This window comes from Monodon monoceros, unplaced genomic scaffold (genome assembly GCF_005190385.1).
Source record: "Monodon monoceros isolate NGI ecotype Baffin Bay Population unplaced genomic scaffold, NGI_Narwhal_1 Super_Scaffold_20, whole genome shotgun sequence".
Taxonomy (NCBI): domain Eukaryota; kingdom Metazoa; phylum Chordata; class Mammalia; order Artiodactyla; family Monodontidae; genus Monodon; species Monodon monoceros.
The window spans coordinates 2,594,471-2,612,774 of NW_021703777.1; the positions used below are offsets into that span (position 1 = coordinate 2,594,471).

An 18,304-nucleotide genomic window follows, 5' to 3' on the forward strand; every position below is an offset into this window, starting at 1 on the left:
GGGGGTCCCTTTGGCCCATCATCCATAGGTAGTGTTGCATCAAAACCTTTTGTTTTAATCCCACTAACATCCATTTTATTTATCCCATTTATTAATAACCATCTGTAGATTTCTTTATTTGGGGGGTACCAGTCTCTAAAATTTCCACCTTGTCAGGAAGAAGTCTCTAGACTTTTCCCTTCATTTTTTTTAACTTCCGTGTTAAACTAGTTAACATTAATTAGCCTAATGCTTTTATTAGCATCTGTAAGACCCATTGAGGGGAAGCAGAGGCCACAAATAAGTCTTTCCAAACTGTTTTTTCCTTTGTTTGTTTTAAAGGAGTTCTTAGGTTAATCATTATATATGTCTTTTTCTACCTTCTAATTTGTTTTTTTCATGGGTGCCAATAAAACAGCTGCTCACTATGAGAGCGCTCTAAAATTTTACCAGTTTAGAAGTATCTCCAATTTACAGGATCCATCATCTGGCCCTTAATGAGGTATATCTTAATAGTGGCTCAAACCAATAAAATGCAAGAGGCTTCCCAATAAGAGAGCGTGGAGGGTGCTGACTAAACAAGATCCAGAAGGTTTACTCCCAAAAATAGTCTAAGAAAGTAAAGGCCTTCGTTGAACAGGCTGACACAATGAAGGTTAAGATGGCAAAAAAAAGTCCCTGAGAGTTGGCACAGACAGAAGACTGCTCGGAATCCCAGTCTGTTCGATTGGCTGACAGATGTACACCGTATGTTACCTTCCGGATGGCAGAGACCAAGTTTAAAAACACACACAGCACCGAAGATCAGGTAGAACATTTACATCTCAAAGACACAGGAAGGGAAATGCAAGTTCCCTCTAGGAGGACTTTTGTTACTTTAAGGTCAGAATTCTGAAAAGGTGTCTTATCAAGCCGGTTTTCTCTAACTTAACTGTGTGCACAATAAAAAAGCCCCATCTTTGTCATTTTTGAGGCAAGATTTCCTTTAATTCCCAATTAAGTAAGTACTTGTAAGTATAAGGTTTGTACGTACATAAACCTGGCTGGAGTCTTAGTTGGAGGCAAAGATATTAGGCCAGCCTCTCACCTCATCACCCAGTCCAGAGCCCCCAGTGTCTTTTAGCCAGGCCCCCCACCCCCAGTATCTTTCAGCTTGGGAACCAGGTGCCTGTTACACACCGCCACATAAAACTCTGGATCATCAACCAATAATCTGGAGCTCTGAGAACCAGGGGAGACTCACCCAGATTCGTCTGGAGTCTCTCAGGAGGTGGGTGGACAGAAGAGGCCTCTGCTGGTACCAAGGCTCCTGTTCCTCAGAGAGTTCAGGTGAAGGAGAGAAGTCAGCTCTAGGTCCCTTAGTGGTCGCCAAACTGTCACCTGGGGGATAAAAGAACACAATGTAAAAGTTGAGAATTATGTTTTAGTCAACAGACATTCTGAGGACTACAGCCCGGGAGACAACCTCTGAGACGGCTCTGAGGGACTGCTCCAGAGACATAAGGCAAGAGCCAGGATCTGGAGAGTTTTTGCAACAATAACAACCAAAACAAAAAACAAAAAAAAAACAGGTAGTTGGAACATCAAAAGATTACTGCTAATTAGAGAAAACTAAAAATCTCAAGTTAATGAATTTAGTGCTTTTCCCTGTATGGGAAGATGCAAGAGTCTGGGCTAATTGAAATTATTCCTTTGATGTGCACCTATACCATCTAGGGCCAGTATCCTGCTTTTCTCCATCCTGAGTCCCCTCAGGGTGCACTCTTGGGGGTAGCTGCAGTGGCTGAGGGCTTCATGGCCTCAACATCCTTTGTTTACTGAGATGACAGGCGACATTCTTTGTCCACAGTTTACTTTATGTTTTTTGGAATATCAAAGTAAAGCGGACACTATCTGCCCGACTCTTAATTGAGTTGAAATCTGAAATCGTTCTTGGGTCAAGTGCTATCCAAATTCCACCCAAATTACCATTTCTATTTTCATCGGGTATTTAAATCATTGCCATTTCATAGCCTGGTGTTAGCACTACTGGCATCAGAGATGGACATAGAATTGCCATCTGTGATTTTGTATGGTGATGTTATGAGTTCACTGGACTTTTTGACCTCACTTCTCTACCACAATTCAGCTGGTGTGTCTAAGTGTTTAAATCTCAAAAATAAAAAAGACAGTTATGTTTATATCATTTTTTGGTCATATAGATGTTTTAAATTTTTAGTTAAGTGATCTTATGAGTTTTGAGATTTTTTTGCCACACTTAGAAAAAGCTTTCCACATCAAAGTTTCGTTAAAAAAAAGTTACAGTTGTTTTCCCCATAATCTTTTTTGTGTGTGACTGTAAATGTTCTTTTTTAAGCAAGAGTTTTATTGAGATACAAGTCACACACCATACAATCACGTCATCTGAAGGATACGACTCAGTGGTGTTTAGTATATTCACAGAGTTGAGCAACCGTCACCACAGTGTGTCTTAGAACGTTGCCATCATCCCAGAAAGAAACCTCATGCCCATTAACAATCACTCCCCAGCCCCTGCAGCCCTAGATAACAACTCTCCATCCACTAATGGACATTTGGGTCGTTTCCACTGTGGGTTCGCTGTGAATAACGTACCTATGAACATTCATGTACAAGTTTTTGTGCAGACATATGTTCTCTTTTATCTTAAGTATATACCTGAGGAAGGAGAGGTCAGAGGTCACGGGGGCAGGAGGCATTTCTGCCGCTGGCCTAGTTGCTGTGTAGCAGAGGGGTAGGCATCCGCCGCCACGTTCTGGAAGGTTCTTGGGCTCGACTAGGGCAGTAGCGCCAGGACTTCGGGTCTCTGCTGGCCGAGTGGAGCCGCCACCATGTTTGGCCGCTTGGTGGCGGGGAGGCTGGTGCAGACAGCTGCACAGCAAGTGGCAGAGGATAAATTTGTTGTTGACTTGCCTGATTATGAAAATATCAACCGTGCTGTGGTTTTTATGCTGGGAACAGTCCCATTTCCTGAGGAAATGGAAGGATCTGTCTACTTTTCCTATCCTGATTCAAATGGAATGCCAGTATGGCAACTCCTAGGATTTGTCACGAATGGGAAACCAAGTGCCATCTTCAAAATTTCAGGTCTTAAATCTGGAGAAGGAAGCCAGCACCCTTTTGGATCCATGAATATTGTCCGAACTCCATCTGTTGCTCAGATTGGAAGTTCAGTGGAATTATTGGACAGTCTGGCTCAGCAGACTTCTGTAGGTAATGCTGCTGTGTCTTCAGTTGACTCATTTACTCAGTTCAGACAAAAGATGTCGGACAGCTTCTACAGTTTTGCTTCATTTGATGTCTCTCAGGCCCAGATGACACCAAGTCCATCTGAAATGTTCATTCCGACAAATGTGGTTCTGAAATGGTATGAAAACTTTCAAAGATGACTAGCACAGAACCCTCTCTTTTGGAAAACATAATCTGAATAAATTAATTTTTAATGGAAGAAAAAGTATATACCTATGACTGAGTTATATGGAAACTGTATGTTTAACATTCTGAGGAACTGCCAGACTGTTTTCCAAAGTGGCTGCGCCATTTTACTCCCCCCCCCCAGCAGTGCACGAGGGTTCCAATTTCTGCACCTCCTCTCCAGCACTTGTTATGTCTTATTGATTATAGCTGTCTTAGTGGATATAAAGTGGTATCGTGTTGTGGTTTTGATTTGTATTTCTCTGATGGTTAATGATATTGAGCATCTTTTCATGTGCTTATTGGACATTTGTTTATCTCCTTTGGGGAAACATCTATTCAGATTCTTTGTGTGTTTTTAATTGGGTTGTTTGTCTTTTTGTTATTAGAAATGAGTTCTTTATATATGCCAGATACAAGTCCCTTATCAGATATATGACGTGCAGATACTTTCTCCCCTTCCATAGGTTATCTTTTTCCTTTCTTGTTGGTATCTTTTAAAAACAAAAAGTTATTTTTATGAAGGACAGTGTATCTGTTTTCTCTTTTGTTGCTTGTGCTTTTGGTGTCATAGCTAAGAAACCATTGCCTAATCCAAGGTCACAAATATTTACACCCTTTTTTTTTTTGAGATAGCACGAGGAGTTCCCATACACCCTTCACTCAGCTTAACTTCGTATCCATAGAACAATTAGTAAGAAATTAACATTGGTGCAGTACTATTAACTAAACTACAGACTTTATTCAGATCCTTTTCTGTCCAGGACCCCACATTGCTTCAGCTGTCACGTCTTCTCATATCAAGTCTACTTCGGTGTGGTAATTCTGCTGTCTTTTCTCATCTCTCATGACCTGGCACTTGCGGTGTGCACTGGTCAGGCGTTTTGTAGGAGGTCCCTCGATCCGAGTCTGTCTGCTGCTTCCTCTCGATTAGACTAAGGTTGTGGATTTGGGGGAGGCATAGCACGGAGGTGAGGAGCCCTTCTCATGACATTACATCGTGTGATGCCAGGATGTCTTGTTGCTGGTAATGGTAAAGTTGATCACTTGGGTAAAGTGTCTGTCATACTTCTCTACTGTAAAGCTTGTATTTTTCCCTGCCGCACTCTACTTGTTGGAAGCTAATCCTTAAGTTCAGCCCACACTCAAAAGCAGAGAATCAAATAATTTGTGGATATATCACCATAATCTTTTTTTTAATTAATTAATTTATTTATTTTTGGCTGCATTGGGTCTTCGTTGCTGCGCACGGGCTTTCTCTAGTTGTGGTGAGCGGGGGCTACTCTTCGTTGTGGTGCGTGGGCTTCTCATTGCTGTGTCTTCGCTTGTTGCGGAGCATGGGCTCGGCGCGTGGGCTCAGTAGTTGTGGCTCGCGGGCTCTAGAGCACAGGCTCAGTAGTTGCAGCTCACGGGCTTAGTTGCTCCGCGGCATGTGGGATCTTCCCGGACCAGGACTCGAACCCGTGTCCCCTGCATTGGCAGGCGGATTCTTAACCACTGCGCCACCAGGGAAGTTGTCACCATAAACTTTTATACTCTGACTTTTCCTGTTAAAATCATTGATCAAATGGAATTCATTTTCATATAAAGAGAGAGGTATACTTTTTTCCAAATTTTCTACCTGTCTCTGACCATTTAATGACGAGCTGTCTCTTCTTCCTTATTTGAAGTGGTGTCTTTATCATATGACAGATCCTTAAGTGTATTCCGTCTATTTCTAAACTCTTTATTCTGTTCCTTTGATTATTCCATCCCTTCTCCCATAACAGATTTTAATTACTTAAGCTACAAATAAAAGTTTTTATATCTTTCAGGGCTATTCCCAAGGGAGGATTCTCTGCCCTTCTTTTATTACGAGAAGGATTGCCATGGAGAGGAGTACCAGAGAAGGGAGTGAGAAATTGAAGATACAGGAGTTAGGGGGGTCTTTGACGTAGGAATGTCTCTAAGAAGATGGGAAGGGTTAGCCTCATCATCCAGGTGGAAGGATTACTCTAAGTGAGGAGAAAAGACATCTCTTTATTATAACCTGAGAGAATGAACAAAGGACGGACACAATACAGATTACATTAGAGGTTCTTGCCAGGAATTGAGACAGTTCCCACCTGATTGCTTCTGTCTTTCTGTGAGGTTTGATGTGCTTGGTTTCAGGTAAGGGAGGGAGGAGATAGAGGTGAAGGTTTAAGGACAACAGGTTTAATGAACATTCTTGCAGATAAATCTTTGCACACTTCTGTTTATTTCCATAAAATCCTATTTGCTAACTCAGAGAATAGATACGTTTTTGAGGCTCTCAGAAGATGCTGCTATATGGCAGGGTCCACTTAATTTAAAAGGAAGCTGAAACGCAGTTTGCCACCTTGTCCCGGCATAACCATTAGTAACTGCCCCTTATTACTTTCAAAGTATCCAGTTTAGGTGATAAATTATATGGTCATCCTATTTATAAATGAAGCTTGACATGAGGTAAATTGAATAAATTAGTTTATTAGATACTTTTAAAATGTTATAATTTGAAAGCACTGCTTTCTGAGGAAAAGCCAGCTGAATTGTTCACCTAGGAAAGACAATTCACAGCTAAGGGCTCTGCAGCATAGATGTAACCATTCACTGACAGTCCGCAGTGTTGACGTGTCCAGAAGATATACATGTTTCCAAAGAGAAGGTATCATGTGGACTCATAAAATTTCAGGTCAGGGTGGTACCTCAGTGGGGGAGTTCCCTGGCGGTCCAGTGGTGAGGATTCAGCGCTTTCACTGCTGTGACCCTGGGTTCAGTCCCTGGTTGGGAAACTAAGATGCCGCAAGCTGCGTGGTGTGGCCCAAAACAAAAAAAGATGGTCCCTTAGTGATCACCTGGTAGCCCTTTACTTTTTTGAATGAGGAAACAGAAATCTAAAGCAGTTAAGTGATCTGTTTAAGCGTTTAGGGTAATTAACAGAAAACCAAACAGAAGCCAGATCTGATCCCCAATCGTAGATTTTTTTTTTTGCTTTAAAAAAATTTTTTTTCAATCTACTCCTGAGAAAAACTAATTAGAAAAATAATACTGTTCATGATTTTTATGCAGCATACCAGTGCTTTCATGCCTTACAAATTAAGAAAAATTATCTACCTCTGTGTGCTACAAGATGGTCTTCAACTTCTACTGTACCTCGAATCACTACCCACTATACTGTTCATCCCCGGGATAAGGACAAGCGATGGGAAGGTAAGTAATCGTTTCTGTAAAATTGTTGAGACTTTTCTAGACAGTTTGTATCATTTTGTGGAGGTAAATACTATATTTTTCATGATAGTGTAAAATCATCTAATAATATTTTATAACTTTACAAAATCTGTTACATATTAATATGTAGATAAGCAAATGCTTGCAAACTTATAATAATAAATCTCAGTGATAAAAGTTGGATTATGGAAGTTAAAATAAGATACGTCCTCGAACAGAACCTAAGAGAATAAACTAAGACAGTAATGGACTTAGTATAATTCTCATGGGAAGCAGAGGGGTTATTTCTATAAATAATGCTCTAAAGGATAGTGGGTACTTGTAACCCAGCCTGTAATTTCATCAGGTAATAGTCATCCCAGAATTGATATGTGGGTTTTTTTGGAGCATAGTTGATTTACAGTGTTGTGTTACTTTCTGCCTTACAGCAAAGTGAGTGGAATCTAAAAAAATGGTACAAGTGAACTTCTTCGCAAAGCAGAAATGGAGTTACAGATGTTACATATGTTTAAACCCTCTCCCCTCCAGGGGTGAACATGGAGCGGTTTGCAGATGAGGCAGACGTGGTAATCGTGGGTGCCGGGCCTGCGGGGCTCTCAGCAGCCACTCGGCTCAAGCAGCTGGCGGCCCAGCACGAGAAGGACATCCGCGTGTGTCTGGTGGAGAAAGCTGCTCAGATAGGCACGCACACACTCTCAGGGGCTTGCCTGGACCCACGAGCTCTCCAAGAGCTGTTCCCAGACTGGAAGGAGAAGGGAGTATGAAAAGTAGTTTTTTATACCCAGTCTTGTCTTTATTGCATCTCTATTTCCAAATGAAAGGAGTGTGGAAAACCTTTTCACCCAGTTCTGTCTCTTAGAGGATATTTGTAGATAGATTTTTAATTTTAAAAGGGCCAAAAAATTTGAATCATATCAAATAGAGTTAAAATTTTAAGCTATTAACTCATTTAATGCCTTCTGCACATGGTATCTGTGTACTGGATTTATGAGAAGGTATTATCTTGAGAAGATCTTTGAATAAATATAGCTTTTTGATTTTGAGGGTATTTCCTAACTTGTTCCATAGGTGTTTATATCATTGTTCTTAATAAAGTGTTCTATAACTTTCCTGGGACATTGCAGTATCTAAAGCCAAGGAGGATAATTTGATCTAATTTTCTAAGGAAATACATTAATAAGACCCCTTATAACGTAAGCAGAAAAGTCACTGGTATGATACACAGAGAATCAAGTGCTAGTTTTACTGCAGTCATCATTTGTATTACCTTGGTTAAAATATTGTACTCTATGCATCTCAGTTTTTTTCTTCTGTAAGATGGGGTTTTTGTTGTTGTTGTTGTTTTATTTTTGGCTGCCTTGGGTCTTCGTTGCTGCGCGCGGGCTCTCTAGTTGCGGCGAGCAGTGGCTGCTCTTTGTTGCAGTGCACGGGCTTCTCACTGTGGTGGCTTCTCTTGTTGCAGAGCAAGGGCTCTAGGCGCACGGGCTTCAGTAGTTGTGGCACGCGGGCTCAGTAGTTGTGGCTTATGGGCTGTAGGGCACAGGCTCAGTAGTTGTGGTGCATGGGCTTAGTTGCTCCGTGGCATGTGGGATCTCCCCAGACCAGGGCTCGAACCCGTGTCCCCTGCATTGGCAGGCAGATTCTTAACCACTGTGCCACTAGGGAAGCCCTGTAAGATGGGTTTTATTACTCCTGTTCAAGGTATTCAGTGTTAGAATATTTAGTATCTGTGAACATACTCTGTAAATATTGTTAGAAAACAAAATTCACCTGAGTAAAATTAAAGATCAAATTGGCTTTATTCAGTGATTCTGGGCAGCATCCCATCTAGCAAACAGAAGGGAGCTCCAAGGAGCAGCAGAAAAGGAAAGGGTTTGACAGGCAGAAAGGGGGTGGGGCATGGAAGTCATAAGCAAAAGGGTTATTTCAGGGTATTCCCTTGCAGGCCAGTGGTTAGGACTCTACGATTTAAAAAAAAGGGTGGGGGGGAAAGGGTTAGTTCAGGCACTGTTGCCTACCAGGCGAGGCTTCAGGTGGTGCCTCACGAGGACTGGTGGAGAGGCTGACGGGTAAGATTACATTCCTTGGAGAGGCCGGAACTGAATGAGGTTAAGGTCAGGGCTGGGTTTGCTGACGTGGGGCTTAGCACAAGGGACGATGCTCTTCTTTCTAAAGTAGTGAGCTCCTTGGAACTAGAAATGCTGTAACTATGCCTAATTAACTTCCTCTCTTCAATGTTATATCAAAAATAGGTATCACTGAATTATTATTGACACAATGTCAATTCTAATAGAAAAAGTTTTTCACATCAAAGCCTTATGTAGCCAGGCAGATCCAATCCCTTCCATGCCTGTTAATTGCCTTTATCTAGAGGAAAACTAAAACTCTTCTCTTTCCATGGAGCAGGAAGTTACAGCAGGTGCCTAGGCATCTCACACAGAGGCAGGGAGACAGGAAGACAGCCCCCCTGATGTTCACTTTCAAAGGTGGCTCCAAGGCCCCCAGCAGAGACATTCCTGGGATGCAAAATGGCTTATTTAGGTTTGAAAAGATTCCCATGCATCTCAAAGAGACAAAGGATTTACGGTGTCAAGTTCTCCAAAGGAAGTGATGGAAGAAATGTGAGGAGGATAGTTCCCTTTCCTTTTTGACACAGTAGTTTATGATTTGTATTTACCTCACAAGTATGAACTAAAGTCCTTTTCTCTCCCCCTTTTGTTTCCAGGCTCCACTTAACACTCCCGTTACAGAAGATAGATTTGGAATTTTGACAGAGAAATATAGAATTCCTGTGCCAATTCTCCCAGGTGAGGAATGATAAATACTCGTAGACTTAACAGAATTCCACAGCTGGAAGGAGCTACATTTCATCGGGTGGAATCCCTTCCTTTTACAGATGAGAAAACTAAGTCCCAGAGACTCGAAGGACTTAACCAAAATTTCACAGCTAGCTTGTGGGGAAGAAAGCAGGCCTAGAGCCCAGTGCTTTTGTCTTCCGGTCTAGAAGAATTGAGATAGTCTTGTACGGCAACCAGGGATTTTTAATTTAGTCTGTAATGTCGTTTTCAATGCAATAATAATTTGAACTCTAGACCAGAATTGTTAGAAAATAAATTGAAATTATGGCCATAAGATGATGTGTCTGTATTTATGTAGAAATTAGACATTGATTAGAACTTCTAAATTAAGTATTTCTGTTTTTGAGATGTTTTACCCATAAAAAGTCAGACTTCTAAACCAAGCATGTATCTGTAGGTCTCCCAATGAACAATCATGGCAATTACATTGTGCGCCTGGGACATCTGGTGAGCTGGATGGGAGAGCAGGCGGAAGCCCTGGGTGTGGAAGTGTACCCCGGCTACGCGGCTGCAGAGGTTTGTGGGGCCCTGTTCTTAGTGCTTATAGGACACGGTCTCTGTTTCTTCTGAAAAGCAACCAAGATGGGTTCAGAGGTAAATGTATATTTTCAAACAGCCATAGGATTTTAGAATTGCAAGATCAGAAGAAATCTTAGCAAGATCTCACGCAAAGGGTACTTGAAGTCCTTGTCACCACATCATGTGACTGTCCAGCTTAGGACTGAACACCTTCAAGGATGAAAAAATATCCCCGATGTTTGGTTTGTTGGTGATACTCTCTTCCTTAAGTTGAGGAGACGTTTATTTACTGTTTTATACTGTGTGGAACGAATCTGTGCCCTCCTCCAGGGAGAACTCTCCAGTTATAACTATGCCCTGCTCTCCTTCCCCACCTTCGCAGGTGGTTTTTCTCTTCCCAGTTAAATAGCCTCCATTCTTACAGCCACCATATAATATGTAAATATTTTGAGTCCCTTCAGTATTCTCCTTGCCCTCATCTGACCGCGTTCCCTTTTTATTCCCTTTCGAAGTGGCACCCAGAATGTCTGCACTACTTCCAGCCTGCTGTACAGCAGGGCTATTCCCCTCTTCATTCTGGAAACTGTTCTCCCAGTAATTTCCTCAAAATAACTTTTGGCGGCCACATCGGACTGTAGCTTCTCACTGAATACTGTTGGGGAAATTATTAAAACTAAAATCTCCTGCCAGCCCAGAAAAATCACCTCTACATATTATAAACAAGAATGAAACAGTTTTTTTCTTGCCAAGACTACAGTGCAGCTACAGGCCATCTGCTAGGGAGGTCGCCGAAACAGAAAGAAATCTCACCCTTTTACAGAGTCAGGCAGATACAGTCCATTACATGCACGTTAATCGTCTCTATCCAAAGGACAAATAAAGCGTCCTGTATCTTTGTGACAAGTGGGAAGTGACAACGTGGAGGCCAGCACGGAGCCCAGACTCTTCCCCCAGAGAGAGGGAGACCGGCCACCATCCTCCTCCATGGTCACATCTCAGGTGTGTCCCCGAATACCCAAGAAACTCATTGCTGAGATACAGACCTGGCAGGAGTCTTACTTAGCTTTTAACATGACTCCCATATATCTAAGAGAGACAGAGAAAGGGTTTACAGTTAAGTTTTCTAAAGGAAATGCTAAAAAAAATCCGGATGAGAGAGGGAGTGCTCTTGTTTTTGGCACAAGCGAAAATTGAAAAACTTTGTTTTTACCTTTACAGTATATAAACCAAATAAAATACATGGTCCCTGCATTACACTTGCCACTACTGATTTCTGGTTTCCCAGTTCATGCACATGCATTTGGTTTTGCATTTCTCCCAATTAAACTGTGTTCAACAGGAATCAAAGTCAGAAGTAGGTGTTCTGTAGCATCCATGATTTTCACTTTTTGAGTGTATCTGCACACATGCCCGCTCGCCTGCGCTCTCTCTCCCTCCATGTCTCTCTCTGTCTCTCTCTGGTCCCTTGCAGCTCTCCTCTCCTCCCCAGGTTTTGTACACCGAGGCCGTTTTCGGGTCCAGGCCACAGCCACATACTACTGTGGATTTGTTTTCAAGGTGTCACATCCATTGCTGCTGGTTCTTGTTTCGCCTTTCCTCTCCCGTGCTTTCTGCTGTGAGGTTCTAGTGTACAGTTTGTTCTTTCCTGTCCAAAGAGCATTTTCCTCCAGAGGAAACAGAAACCAATGTTATTTCTCATCTTCAGAATCATACCTTTGACCAGTTTTCCCTTTTCTTTGTGGTCCAGAAATAACTTGGACTGCCTTCAGCCCCTCTCTGTTTTGTCTTGTTGTTTGGTCTTTTGGTTTTGGGGTCTGGGCTCACTGGAGACAGAGGCTTTCCTGACACTCTCCTCAGCCGCCCACCTGACGGTCCAGCCTGTCACGGGTGCTGACCCCAAGCTCTGTGCACATGCCTTTGACCCCTGAACTTGGCAGAGGGCTTCCCGCTGCATCTTCCCGGCTCCTTCGTTGTTCTCTGGCAGCTCCCCCTGTTCTTCCTCACCAGGTCAGGGCATTTCCTTCATTTCCAGCTGTTTGAGCTGTGTTCTGTCTAGAAGGGAGTAGCTTAGAAGCACATCCCCTTTTTTGCCGGAACATTCTTAAGCCTTTGTCTCTATAACCTTGACAACAAGCTCACCTTCTAAAAACCGAAGGCTGTTTGTTTCTTTGCAAGCGGTTGTGAATCCCCAGGTGATAACCAAACGTGTTTTCATTCTAGGTCCTTTTTCATGAAGACGGTAGCGTGAAAGGAATTGCCACCAACGACGTAGGGATACAGAAGGATGGTGCGCCCAAGGTATGCACATAACAGTTCTGCGCTTCACAAACTGACAGTGAAAGAGAAAGAATCAACTCACACCCAATAATTCAGTCTTGCTACAAACTGCACATTAATTAAGTGCATGTTAGAACATTAGTTATTAATGTGGAATTTTTCTCATTGTTAAAAAATAGAGAAACATCTTTGAACTAACCATAATTTAGGCAAGTAGATATAACATGTTTAACAATAATTTTCTTAAAAGAAAAAACATGACATACAAATATCAAACAAACATGGGTCAAAGATTTTATTTCACTCATTAATTAATGAGGGAATCAGTAAGATGTTACAACCAGTTCAAGGAGAATCAAAAACCATGCACACGTGGGTCAGCAGCTGGGCCACCTCCACAGTTTCCACTTCTGTGGACAAGAGTCATTTTCATTATTACTGTCAGTAATGCTGATGGAGTCTTTGACAGGATTTTGACATCTTTTGGTAAATGCAAAACTGATTGACCTCATCTCTTTCAAAATAGGCTTCAATGGCCTTCTGGTTTTCACAACTTGTTATTTTTGCATTTGTAAAAGAAGAGCTCCTAAGACATGGATCTCACACTCTGTAAGATCCCTTGGAAAGGACAAGGAAGAAAAATACCTTGCTTTCCTATGATAACAAGGGCAAAACACAAATTAACATCTTGATAAATTAACTTGCCTATTCATGTTTATTTGTTAATTGTCTTAATTTCTCAACTAGATTAGAACCTCAGAGATCATGGAGGGTTACTCCAGAGCTAGCATAGTGCCAGGCAGTGCCGGGGCCTCAGTAGAGATTTGTCAACTCCTAGTTAGTCCTCTCTGCCATTCTAGAACAGAGCTGGGCATCTAGTCTACGTCTCCTCCAGCAGATCGTCCTGCTTTTCAATCCTTCCTGCACAGAGATTAGCAAGTGCCAAAGCTCTCGAGTCTTACCTGCATCGTCGTTCTCCTAGTGGCTTGGCTGGCTACACCAGAATCACATGAGGCCTTGGGGCTCAGCCTATCCTGTGGCAGGGCCCAAGAAGCTGTCTTGTATCAAGCCCCAGGGATTCTGATGCATAGCCAGGTTTGCAACACCTCTTATCTCATCCTGCTTCTTATAGTGTGACCTGTACCCTCAGCACAGAAGGCCAGACTCTGATAGCAGGAGTTTGCAACAAAGTAAGAGTTTATTGCAGGGCTCCCAGCAAGGGGGTGTGAGACAAGCCTCTCAGATCCACTGCACCCGGTCTTTGGGTTCCGGGTGTTTTAAAGCAGAAGAATAAAGAAGCTGGGAAGAATCATCATCTCGTGACATTTCTTACTCTGTTTCGGGGGTCAGGGTGTCTCTGATTGACGATGCTCTGGCCGGGTGGTCCACGCCTCAGGGGGTCTCTGGGCTCATCTTGCCCTGGAGAAACAGCCTGAGTTTGTACGCTAGTGATGAGATCTACAAGAGCCATTTTAGTGCAGTGACTGTTATCAGTGGCAGCCATTGTAGTCATCGGACTCTAGTTGACTGGTGTTGAGTGAGCGCAGGGTGAGGTCAGAGGGCACAGAAAGGGAACAGAGTTCTGGATGGAGAGGAATCATGAACTCAGTAAGGGAGCTCGGGCTTAAGGGAACTCAGTGATGATAAAAGAATACTGTCTTTCTTGTATTCTTTCCTGTGTTATGGCTATTCTTTTCTGTATTATGATCATTTGATTATAAATTGCATTTTATTCTTTAAAAATGTCCGTATTTAATATTACAGCAACATTGAAGCACGCAAATTCTACCATTCTGATAGTTCTTTTTGTGTGTGTATTGTCAGGGTATTTGTTTAAATGTATATTTTTGTGTCTTGTGCTTTGTAGTTGTAAAAACACTCATATATTGTATTTATATAGATATAAAAGCATAGAAGAGTATAGTGGAGTCTCAGTAATTTGAGTTTGTAAATTTCTTTTTCTTTTTTTTTTTTAATTTATTTATTTATTTTTGGCTGTGTTGGGTCTTCGTTGCTGCGTGCGGCTTTCTCTAGTTACGGCGAGCGGGGGCTACTCTTCATTGCTGTGCGCAGGCTTCTCATTGCAGTGGCTTCTCTTGTTGTGGAGCATAGGCTCTAGGCATGCGGGCTTCAGTAGTTATGGCTCGTGGGCTCAGTAGTTGTGGCTCGCGGGCTCTAGAGCACAGGCTCAGTAGTTGTGGTGCACAGGATTAGTTGCTCTGCAGCATGTGGGATCTTCCCGGACCAGGGCTTGAACCTGTGTCCCCTGCATTGGCAGGCGAATTCTTAACCACTGTGCCACCAGGGAAGTCCCCCTTTCTTTTTTTTTAATTTACTTTATTTATTTTTGGCTGTGTTGGGTCTTTGTTACTGCACGTGGGCTTTCTCTAGTTGCGGTGAGCAGGGGCTACTCTTTGTTGCGGTACGCAGGCTTCTCATTGTGGTGGCTTCTCTTGTTGTGGAGCATGGGCTCTAGGTGCGCGGGCTTCAGTAGTTGTGGCTGGCGGGCTCTGGAGTGCAGGCTCAGTAGTTGTGGCGCACGGGCTTAGTTGCTCTGCGCGGCACGTGGGATCTTCCCGGACCAGGGCTCGAACCCGTGTCCCCTGCATTGGCAGGTGGATTCTTAGCCACTGTGCCACCAGGGAAGCCCATGCAAGTTTATTTTCATACGGCCGGTGGGGTGAGGAGAAGCAGGGATGGATACTTTGTTCTCCGCCAATTGGCTCCGTTGATCCCGGCGTGGTTAGGCTTCCTCCTGCTCTTGCACGGAAACATTCTCGTCGCTCACAGCCACCTCCGCCTGGTGGTACCCAGTTCTCTGTCCTCTCACTTGGCCCCTGGTGGGCAGTGCTGGCACAGCTGAATAACTTTTTCATTCCTGAAACACTGTCTGGACCTGGCTTTTCACACCACCTTCTCCTGGTTTTCGTGGTGTTTCAGGGCCCCTCCTGCCGCCTTTGCTTGCTCTTTCTCTGCGCCCTGTCCTCTGAGTATCCAGTGACAGGGCTTGAAACACGTCTCCCCTGAGTCCCAGAATCCTGCGTCCTGCTGCTCATTCAGTAGCTCTAATCTTAGGTCTAATAGGCATCTTACTGTCAGAATTCTGATGTGGATGTTTTCATGTTTTGGAGGTTAAGTAACTGGCCCAGGGTCAGGCCACTGTTAGGTAGTGGAGCTGGGGTTGGAATAGAGGCTCCAGAGCTGCCCCTTGCACACTAAGGAGCATGTTGCCTCTAAGAGGAATATTTTAGTCCATTAAGATCGAGTTGTTTTATAAGTGGTGCTGAGTAAACTGCATGTCCATCTGGAAGCAAATAGACTTTCATTTTATTTTAATTCTGATGATTTCTTAAAACAATAAAAAAATTAGAAATCTAGGTTATAATTACAACCTAGGTGTAGGGTAGATAAACCATCCTATAAAGGCAAGAAATTAAAAAACTATAAGAGGCAGGCCTTTTTTAACTATTTAAAAATTAAACACTTCTGTATACCAAAAATACTAGTGAGTCTGCAGATAAGCAGGAGATCGGGGGAAAATTTTTGACGACCCGTGATGTCAAAGAGCACTTCTACATTGACAAGAAAAAAGAGAACACAGTAGAAAAACGGGCAGAATCTTACAAAATGAAGAGCAGATTCCGGCGAGCAGTAACCACTAGCCAGGAGGCAGGTCCTCTGATGTCTCTTATCTGGGCCCCAGGGTCCTGTGCCGGCTCCCCAGCCCTCCTCACGGCACACAGTCACACCTAGTCCTTGCACGCCTGCGTAGTCATTTATGTTTAGCTCTGCCTCCATGCCTGGCCCCAGGGAAACGGACAGTGTTTTTCTGTCATCTCTGCCCCACTGCCTAGCATACAACCTGGCACACCAGAGGTGCTCAGTTAATATTTCTTGAATCAAAAAGAAAAAGTTGCTGAAAAGAGTAATCCGGAAAATGCAAATTAAAATAGCAGTAAGTTAGCCAGCTCTACACTTAGCAAAACCGTGAAAGGAACAGTTATACTGTCACTGGCTAGAAATAGGAAAAGGGTCTTCTTATACACTGTGGGTGGAAATGTGAATTGTTCAGGCTTTGGGGAAAGCAGTCTGGGAACATCTCATAAAATAAAAGTAGGTGTGCCCTTTGATTGTACAGTGCCACTCCTGGGAACCTAGCTTACAGGAATAAAAGCACCAATGTTGTAAGGATACATATACAGGGTGTATGTTTTATGCTATTGCTTATCATAGCAAATAAACTGGAAACAGTGAATGGCTATTACCCATTAGCAGAATGGCTGGATAACCTACGGTGTTCCCACACGGACTACTACCTGCCATTAAAAAGAAAGATTTGAGCCACACGGTGACTTGGAAAGGTTTCCATGAAGTATTATTGTGAGAAAAGTAAGATACAGAAAAGTCTGTATTATATGATGCTACCATTGTGAAATAAATCAGGAACCAAAAAAGTTGAGGTGTCTGTGTAAATACTTCAGTCCACAGGTGCGTATGTATATATATTTGGGTAAAACTTGGCATGCTAGGCTGTTAACAGGGTTTATGGACGAGTGAAGTATAGTAAGAGGAAGGAGGTGGGAACAGATCCAAAGGTACTCAGCACAGTCACTTATAGGACATGTGTGCACGTGTATGACGCTGGTGAGCTCTGCACAGAGAAACACAGAGTCACCAACAAACGTGAAAGATGTTCAGACTCTCTAGTGACTGAACGTATGAAATCAGTAGTGAAATAGTCCTTACCACTTAGACCGAGAATATTTCGCGTCAAGGATATCAATGTGAGCCATGCTTATAATAGTGAAACAGCCTGGAATAACCTAAACGTCCAGTTATTGAGAGCTGATTGAGAAGGTAGGAATCTATCCAAGCATTAAAAATGAATGCTTAGGACTTCCCTGATGGCACAGTGGTTAAGAATCTGCCTGCCAGTGCAGGGGACACGGGTTCGAGCCCTGGTCTGGGAAGATCCCACACGCCGTGGAGGAACTAAGCCCATGCGCCACAACTACTGAGCCTGCACTCTATAGCCTGTGAGCCACAACTACTGAGCCCGCGAGCCACAGCTACTTGAGCCTGCATGCCTAGAGCCCGTGCTCTGCAACAAGAGAAGCCACCACAGTGAGAAGCCTGTGCACCACAATGAAGAGCAGCCCCTGCTCTCTGCAACTAGAGAAAGCCGGCGCACAACAACGAAGACCCAACGCGGCCAAAAATTAATTAATTAATTAATTATTTAAAAAATGAATGTTTAATTTGGTATATATTGCCTTAGGCAAATCACTTTATACTGTATAATGTGAAAACAGTTATAAAATGCTTTGTCCGTATAAACCATTTTTTTTTGTATGAATGTTTCTGTATACACACAATACCTGTAAACATATGAATGGAGAAATATCGGGAAATATATATTTCATAAGAGACTTTCCTTATTATTCTGCATTCCTTTATTCAGGAGCTTTACTGCGTACCTACCATGGGCCGGATATAAGTGCAAGATACAGAGAGCAAACGAGAGAGAGAAAGACTTTTTAATTGTAGCTTATTTTTTCCCCTTGGAAAAAACAAGTTGCAGTTTTACAGTATATATCCAGCAATAGAGAACAAGTAAAATTAAAGTGAAAAAAGCAAGTAGCTGAAGAGTATGTTTAGGATGATCTTGTTTGTGTTAGAAGGATATACATAGACTCATGTAGTTTTTTTATTCATGGAAAATTTCTGGCATGATTCACAAGAAATCTATTAATGGTGTTTTTTGCTTCAAATCATGGGACTAGAAAAATCAGGAACAATGGGGAAATGGCCTTTCACTTTAAAAAAATTTTCTTTTAGTTATATAAGTTTCAGGTGTCTAGCATTATAATTCGACATCTGTATACACTAGACAGTGGTGAGCACCCCAAGCCTGGTTACCACCTATCACCACACACTTGACCCCCTTCACTCATTTCGGCTGCCCCCCTTCACTTCTCACTGTACATTCATTTGTAGATAATTTTTCGTGG

The 18,304-nt window shown here is 42.7% G+C and overlaps 1 protein-coding gene and 1 pseudogene across 2 annotated transcripts in view; both read left to right on the top strand.

The window, feature by feature from the left end:
* Window positions 1-18,304, top strand: part of ETFDH (electron transfer flavoprotein dehydrogenase) — a 34,253-nt gene that overhangs the window by 5,234 nt on the left and 10,715 nt on the right. Inside the window, exons 2-6 of one of the 2 annotated variants that reach the window (XM_029234984.1) lie at window positions 6,481-6,621; window positions 7,168-7,397; window positions 9,365-9,446; window positions 9,895-10,013; window positions 12,237-12,314. In XM_029234984.1, coding sequence (XP_029090817.1) covers window positions 6,481-6,621; window positions 7,168-7,397; window positions 9,365-9,446; window positions 9,895-10,013; window positions 12,237-12,314 — 650 coding nt within the window. Of the gene's footprint in view, window positions 1-6,480; window positions 6,622-7,167; window positions 7,398-8,810; window positions 9,261-9,364; window positions 9,447-9,894; window positions 10,014-12,236; window positions 12,315-18,304 lie in introns of those variants that run through there. The other variant, XM_029234985.1, reaches the window with a different exon arrangement.
* On the top strand, window positions 2,718-3,386 carry LOC114902618 (annotated as a pseudogene).